The sequence below is a fragment of the Octopus bimaculoides genome, chromosome 6 (assembly GCF_001194135.2).
Source record: "Octopus bimaculoides isolate UCB-OBI-ISO-001 chromosome 6, ASM119413v2, whole genome shotgun sequence".
Taxonomy (NCBI): domain Eukaryota; kingdom Metazoa; phylum Mollusca; class Cephalopoda; order Octopoda; family Octopodidae; genus Octopus; species Octopus bimaculoides.
The window spans coordinates 80332918-80341854 of NC_068986.1; the positions used below are offsets into that span (position 1 = coordinate 80332918).

General features: G+C 37.3%; 1 protein-coding gene across 1 annotated transcript in view; it reads right to left on the reverse strand.

Moving 5' to 3' along the window:
• LOC106868959 (sodium- and chloride-dependent glycine transporter 2) overlaps positions 1-8937 on the reverse strand; it is a 29475-nt gene that overhangs the window by 5152 nt on the left and 15386 nt on the right. The window contains exons 8-10 of the mRNA XM_052968482.1: positions 7205-7336; positions 2476-2575; positions 275-375 (exon numbers count right to left, since the gene is read on the reverse strand). Of these exons, the coding sequence (XP_052824442.1) occupies positions 275-375; positions 2476-2575; positions 7205-7336 (333 nt within the window). The remainder of the gene's footprint in view (positions 1-274; positions 376-2475; positions 2576-7204; positions 7337-8937) is intronic.

Here is an 8937-nt window from a genome sequence, read left to right on the forward strand (position 1 = left end):
CACACACACACACACACACACACACACACACACACACACAAGAAAACAATCATATAGACATACACTCACACATTCCAAATATCCCGAACAAGTCTTACCTAAATTAAACAGCAGTGTAGGTGAAAAACCAATTCTAATGGTTTGATTCTGTTCTGAGGCTGAACGACAGTGATCTTGTAATTATTGGAGTGTATAACAGACCGATATACTGTAGTGGTGTATAAATCGTATATAAAATAGGATTTGTTATAGATGTGATTAATAATGAACTTACAAGAACACACAGTGGATTGATAACAGTCCACAAAGGTTTCCAAACTGGCCAAGGTTTTCGACCCAACATTAGGCTGATATCATTTTCTAGTCTTCTGGTTCCTATAAAATATAATAATGCTGTTAATGTCCATTATAGAAATATATTTCTAACCTATCTATGTGTCACGGTCCTCTGGTAAGTAAATATTTTTGTTAATATTCTTTACAGAAATATATTACTAACGTAATTATATTTTAAGTTCCTCTTATGACTCTCTCTCAAAGTCTTTTAACAGTTGCTTAAGATATGTAACTCTTCTCAGTCTTCTGAAACTCTACACAGCCTCCTATACAAATATTCATACAGGCACTCCGTTGGTTACGACGACGAGTGTTCCTGTTTATCCGCTCAACTGAACAGCCTACTCGAAAAATTAACGTGCAAGTGGCTGAGCACTTCTCTTTTAATGTTTTACTTTCGCGATTAAGGTTGTTATCAACAAAAACTTGCAGACCTTTAGCAATATCTTTTGCAGTCAGTTTAATGGAGTTGTGGAAGTTCTCATATTCCCATCTGTAATCTCAACTTGCACTTGTGCTAACAGCATCAGCCCCTCGTTCGATAAATTTTCTCTATGGGACATTAGAAAGTCATCCACGTCACCCTCTATGATTTCTTCAACCACGATATCATTTGCCACTGTCACAATAACTTTCCGACTAACTTTAATGTAGAGTTTCCGCTTGTGAAGAACTTGTAATGTCACTGATACAGTCTGGCCATATATTTTCCAAGCGTCATTCAAAGTTGAGAGTTTCATTTCATCACACAACTCAGCTTTGTAATCCATAGCATCCATTATATTGAACTTCTTCCAGAAGCCTCTAACAGTAAGTTAATCATCCTTGTCAACTGCATTCACAAGTTATTTAAAAGTTATTCTCAGATAATGTCTAGACGTCAGCTGTCACACCTTAATCCTTTGGCTGAGCAAAGAAGTTGTATTTTGGGGGATGTATTCTACTCACATTATCAGATGTTATATATTTGGAGATATATTTTATTCACATTACCAGAAAGTTCAATTAAGCTGGATGGCTTGGTGAATTGTCTATAAAGAGCAATTCTTTGTTGGAAATATGTCTGGCACTCTGCCTCCCAGCAGTAGGACACAGAATATTTGGAAACCACTCTTTAAGAGTCTCTTGGTCGTCCTTGCCTTCACATTTGGAACAAATGAGAGACAGATTAAACTTTGAGCAATCCTTGTAATCTCTTAAATTTTTTGGAACAATATACGAATAAGGTCTTTAATTTCACATTACCAGCAGCATTGCCTTCCAGAAGAAGCACCAGGCGGCTTTGAAAAGCTTTTATTCCTGGCATTGCTTTTTCTTCTCGAAGAAAACTTCCAGCAGCTTTGAGCTTCCAGAAAGGTATGCTTGCTCTGGTGTGTAGCAGTCTTTAGCAATTATTTTTTTTTTTTCAGATGCTCTGGGTAGCAGCTTCTGTATTAACACTACAATATCAAACGCTTTATTAAACCTTCCAAACCAACATTTATTGGTCAGAAAAGGCTTTTCATTAAAAGAACCAACTTCCATTTTCTGCAAATCGCCATACAAAGGTTTTCTTAATTACCATTGTGATTATCGACACATTACGACGAGTCTCATCCTAGTTACCATGATTGTGAAATTACTGACCGTATTCCGAAATTAGTCATAGTATTTTACATTTACCTGGGGTACCGTAATGCGGAGGTTGCTTGTACAGGTATATGCATGTGTGTATGTATGTATGTATGTATGTATGTATGTATGTATGTATGTATGTATGTGTGTTTACATATGGCTGTGTGCATGTGTGTGTATGTATGATGTATGTTTGTGTTTGTGGTGTGTGCGTGGTGCACGCATGTGTGTGTATGGATGTGTGTATGTGTATGTGTGTGTGTGTGTGTGTGTGTGTGTGTGTGTTATAACATTCTATATTGTTTTCTTCCATCTCGAGTTTGTACACTGGCATAGAAACGAGTGAAAATAGACAAAATTCTAATTAGGACAATAATGATGTTGACGATGACGAAGATGCTGATGATGATAAGTAGGAGGGGTTGATGATGATGATGATGATGATGATGATGATCACGACGACGTTGATGATGAATGCGACGATGACGACGACGACGGTGACGATAATGATAATGATGATCTTACCGTAAACCCAGGCAACTGCAATGATTTCGAGAAACAATATCAACAGCAGAGTAAGACTAGCACAGTACCAGTCTACTATTTGTAAGATGTAGAGTCCACTCTAGAAATATACAGCAACACTTATTAGTGACACTTTACAAGCAATCCACATATATAATAACACGTCAGATATTAGCAACAATTCAGAAGTTAACCACGTATTTAGCAAGCTTTCACATATTCGCAACAATTCACTAATAAACCACATATTAGCAACTTTTCACGTATTGTCAAGAATTCACCAGTAAGCACATACACACACACACACACACACACACACACACACACACACACACACACACACACACACACACACACACACACACACACACACACACACACACACACAGCAACATTTTACATATTAGCGACATTTCACATATTAGTTACACTTTGCTAGTAAACAGTATATATGGCAACACTACACATATTACGAATTCGTTAAAAACCCACATATTTAGCAACAACACATCACATATTAGCAATATTTCGCTAGTAACCCACAAATATACCAATACTTTGCTAATAGTCCACATATATAAAAACAATTTACTTCTTATCAAGAATTCGCTAGCAACCAATATATATTAGCAACTCTTCACATATTAGTAACACTTCTCATATTAGCAACTCTTCAGTAGTAACCAATATATTAGTTCATACAGTTGAAAAGGCCGCATTATTTATGGGAAGATCCAAAAGTCGACGAAGGATGGGATAAACTACCGGCATCAACTTGCTATAAAAGCAGGTAGTAATTTTACCTTGTCCTTATTCTTAGTGAAAGTTTTGAAGAATACAGTTCGATTTTAACAGTTACTTTTTTCAAAGCTATAATGGAAGTGACAAAGGAACATATTCGGCATATTTTGCTTTATGGATTGCGACAGAAAGTGCGAGAAATATTGATATGGGGATTGAACAATAAGCGTAAGCCAGCGTCAACGGTAGTTCCAGAAATTCCGAGCTGGAAACTACAGCCTAGAAGACGAGCCTCATCCTGGAAGATCTGTATAGCTCGACGAGGACGTCCTGGAAACCCTGGTGGAACAAAATCCCATCGTAACTATTGAGGAACTGGTAGAGAAGCTTGGGTTTGGTCATTCAAGCATTCATCGACACCTTCGTGCCATCGAAAAAGTCAGCAAATTGGGTCAATGGGTTCCTCACAAATTTTCCGAGTCTAATCACGCGCAGTAAGTGAATGTGTGCTCTTCTTTGCTGTCACATCTCACGAATGAACCTTTTGGGGACCGAATAATGACTGGTGACTGGTGACAGGAAATGGGTTCTCTATAAAAGTGTCAAGCGCCGAAGACTGAGTAGGGAAAGGAGAAACACCAGCACCCCAGGCTAAAGAAGGTCTTCACCCACGTAAGGTGTTGTTATCTGTTTGGTGGGATATGAAAGGTTTAGTCCACTTCGAAAGTTTTAAACCCAAACCAAACGATAACAAAGGAGATCTGCGAGCAGCTTGAGTGGCTTCACTCAGTGCTAGAAGAAAAACCACCGTGCTTGGTTTTAAGACGAAAGGTGTTCTTCCATCAGGATAATGCTCAGCCAGATACAGTGAGGTTGACATTCCAAAGGCTAGAACAGTTTGAATGGGAAACGATGCCCCATCCACTATATTCGCCGGACATTGCCCCATGTGATTATCCTGTATTCCGCATTCTTTAAAATCATTTGGACGGAAAGAATATGAATTCTATAGACGAGGTCAAAACAGTACTAGAGGAGTATTTTTCGTCACGGACAAGTGAATTTTGGAAGAGGGGCTTTGTGTGTCTACCAGATAGATGGAAGAACATTGTAGAAAATGAAAGAAAGTATATTTTAGATTAAAAAAACTTTGTTTATCTTAATTTTGAAAAATGAAAGAAGTATAAAAAAACTGCATTATTTTTTGGGATGACCCAATATGTAACTACACGTTGACTAACATATCTTCCTCTCTCGTTATACCAACAGAGTTTCGCTTCCTTCAACATCAAAGGAGGCTGCTCACACCTATAAACAGAAACAAAATTTCCTTCGAAGTACTTTATAATCTTAAAAATGGGGAGGACTCATTAAGTAATGTAATCCTAGACACTTAAAGATAATACAAGACTCTTGCAGCTGGAATGAACTCGTTGATCATCATTCGTATAGATTCATGTCTGGAGAATGTGAGCCGAAGGCTGCAGTTCTGTAATGGGCTAAGCATCGAATGCATTTTTTCATATGAGTTGTTTGTTTGAGTGGCAAAAGTGATAAGTGGCAAGAATTGAGCGAGCCAAATGAGTAGAATATATTTTAATAGCTTTGAAGTTCAGGCGCTATTATAGTACTGCAGAAAAAGACATATGGAAGAAAGAGAGGGGGTAGGAGAGAGAGAGAGAGAGAGAGAGAGATGGAGTAGGAGAGAGATGGAGTAGGAGAGAGAGGGGTAGGAGAGAGATAGGGGTAGGGGAGAGAGAGAGAGAATGTAGGCATAGCGTTGTGCAGTGGGAGCGTAATAAAAAGTAAATTTAACCCATCAGCCACGTATTCTTTTATTTTTAGAGCCAGGTGTCTATCAGGTATGTGAAAGGTTCCTGGCAACTGTTCAGAAGAAAAGATATTTCCTGGTCCTGAAGTTAAAACCTATTAATCCTTTATAACATTGTTTTCATTGTAGTGTGCAATGTTTAAGGAGTAAACACTTCAGATTTAGAACAGTCACGTATGTCATATTTTGTTTAAGGCAGTAAGCACTTCAGATGTAGAACTATGAGGTATGTTATATAATATTTAAGGCAAGAAAGGTGGCGAGCTGGCAGAAACGTTAGCACACCGGGCGAAATTCTTTGCGGTATTTCGTCTGCCGCTACGTTCTGAGTTCAAATTCCGCCGAGGTCGACTTTGCCTTTCATCCTTTCGAGGTCGATAAATTAAGTACCAGTTACGCACTGGGGTCGATGTAATCGACTTAATCCCTTTGTCTGTCCCCTCTATGTTTAGCCCCTTGTGGGCAATAAAGAAATAAGAAACGTTAGCACCCCGGGCGAAATGCTTAGCGGTATTTCGTCTATCTTTACGTTCTGTGTTCAAATTCTGCAGAGGCCGACTTTGCCTTTCATCCTTCGGGGTCGATAAATTAAGTATCAGTTGCGTACTGGGGTCGATGTAATCGACTGGACCCATCCCACAAAATTTCGGGCCTTGTGCCTAGAGTAGAAAAGAATATTTAAGGCAAGAAGCACTTTAGAAATATGTTATATAATATTTAAAGCAATAAACACTGGAGATTTAAAACTGTGTCGCACTTTTCAATGTTTAAGGCAGTAAACATTTCAGATTTAGAACTGTGAGGTCTGTTATATAATATTTAAGGCAGTAAACAACTTCCTTAGATATGTCTCGTGTGTTATGATATTTAAGGCGATAAACACTTCTTTGCCAGAACAATAAACATATTTACAGAGAAGCGATTCGAATATTTTAAAGTAATATTTAATGTACTGAGTACTGCTATCTGTTGGAACGTATGAGAAACTTTGTTGCTTGGGATAACCCACTCCGGTCGAGTCAGATGTGACAGTAGTCTCCATCGTGGGTTATATTTAAAGGTTTGTAGTCGTCGAGGGATCAAATATTTTCTGGTCCTTGAAAGAAGGCCAGTGTTTTTATGCAATTTTTGTCGTCAGGGACGTGTGTTTGCCAGGAAAGATCCCCTGTAACAAAGAGCCGTATCATTTCTTGTGACACTGAGGTTTTTTATTTGTATGTTATCGACGTGGTTCATTCGTTTGGTCCCGATGAAATGACAGAATGGTTAAATTAATAAACCTTACTTCTTGAGTTGATTCATTTCAGACAGTTTCTCTGTTTCCTATTAACAGAGTTTATCAAGAATTCCGGGAAAATTATCTTTAATACTTCAGCGCTTGAACAAAAGAAATAATTTCTTTCACAGCTCTCTGAGAATATACAGTGCGTTACAGTTCATATCAACTTCTGGATATTCACAGCTCTTTTTGGGAAGGTACTATTTGGAAGTTTGGGAAATAAATTTTGAGATAGATGCGGAAGAGAGATAGTGAAAGAAAGAGTAGAATGTACGTAAAAGGATGGTTTTGTATTTTGTGTTTGTGATTAAAAACTTCGCTTTGCAAATATGAAGTTTCAGTTCCCATCATACTGCTAGCACTTAAAGCAAGTGTTCCCGACTACAGTCCCAAATCGATCAAAGTCTTGCGTATGAAACTTTGGAAATAAGAACTATGCAGAAGAAACCGTCGCTGGATATTTTTACTTAATCCGTCATCTCGTTTAACTCCACTACTTGTTCCTTGGATAATTTTAGCGAGATTTACTATTGTTAACATTTTTGTCAGATGTCCGATGTGATGATAAATTTCCTATAATCACTCTTGAATGTCCTGAAGTGTTACGACCGCTGGCTTTCCTTTCCTGAGGAAACCATAAAAAGACAATGAACAGAAAGAATAAAGATTGAAGAAAGTGATACAAAAGAATTGATGGCCTAAATTAATATAGAATAATGTTAAGACATCTCACAAGGACTGAAATAACGTCGTAACAAAATATACTGACATTTGAAAGAGAGCTTGTCCAGCTTCTATATATCAAAGTAAAAGAGGATTAAGAATTGTTCTTATGTAATCGAGTTACCTCAGTTGATAACCCTACTGACGTCTCTTACCTCCGTAATGAAGACGATTCCAAAAAGAAAACAAACTAAACAGACAATTCCGGTTAACAAAGTCTTGTGATTACCAAATTTTTCTGGATACACATCTGTAATAGCAGTAACAATCACTTGAATATGACCAAACTGAAAGAGAAAACAATTGACATTTTGAATAATTTGTATTATAGACTTAAATAAAGCTATATATAGTTAGATCGATCTGTAACATTTACTTAGATATGCTATGTCTAAATACGAAAGACAGGATGGCCACATGTAGGTCTTTTATCTTAGTTTTACCACATTATATCTAGCTTGCAGCTAAACAACAACCACAAAATCAAATAATCGGTCAATTTCAAATTTATCTTTTATCTTTTACTTGTTTCAGTCAATGGACCGCGGTCATGCTGGAGCAGCACCTTGAACTGTTTAGTCGATCAAATCAACCCCAGTACTTATTTCCTTTTTTATGTCTGGCATTTAGCCGAACTGTTAAGTTACGGTGATGAAAACAAATCAATACCGTTTGTCAAGCAGTGTGGATGAGGGCAAACGCTAACACAAATACATACATACATGCATATATATGTATATATATATGTGTGTGTGTGTGTGTGTGTGTGTACATACATACACACATACACATATATATACACACACACATAAACAGGGCTTGGAGGAATTAATGGTATCCTTCACACACAAAAGAAAATACATTAATATATATAAGCTATAATTAATAACAATGGAAATAGTATTTATACCCAGAGATGGTGCATAAAAGCTCCCAACTCCATATGAGAGGTCCTTTCATGGTAAATAACGCAGCATTCTGTGTCCTAATACAGCCTTCACTTAAAATAAAAGATAAAGATGAGGGGGTGCAGAAAAGTTCTTGGCTTTGGGTAAAAGAAAATACATGAGGATCAGTTAATTATGATTTTATTCAACTTATTCCCCTCTCAGATACAGGACTTATTGCAGTGGTCCTTCAGTTTTTCTAAGCCATGTGAAATAACTCGGAAGGTTGAGTCTCCAAACAAGCCTTTCACGACACCCTTAAAGCCAGAAACTTTTCGGCACCCCTTCGTATATTTAAGTGCATAAAATAAAATTCATAGAGATTCTATTACAAAACTTTGAAGATCGTTGATCTCAAATTTAAAATACAAACACTGGTCACTATTAATTTAGACATTTTTCAAAGATTCAAAGAAATATCTGCTGCAAAAATGCAAGTCTGATCTGGTCCGATTCTTTAGAGAAAACGATTTTCGAGAAGGAGATATATTAAAGCTAACAGATATTGGAAGATGTTTAGAAGCCAAAAACTAATTTATTGCTAGATGTGGCAGTGTAGTTAGAAGCTTGCTTCCCAAATACATGGTTCCAGGTTCAGTCCCATTGCTTGGAATCTTGGGCAATTGCCGTCTACTAATACCTCATGACCAAAGCCTACTATGATCAAAGCCTTGTCAGTGGATTTGGTAAATGGAAACTGAAAGAAGCCTGTCATATATATATTGAAGTAGAATGTTCTCTATGTGGCTCGTCTACGTTTGTTTGCAATGTCCTGTACCCAGATATGCACCTATACATACAGGTGGATGTCGGTATGCACATACCTGTACGTATATATGCATATACTCATTTACTTTTGTTTTTACATGATTGAACGCAGCGTCTCACAAAAATTGTAAGTAGTTCGTAAACTTATCCTCCGACGCTACTCTATCTCTTTC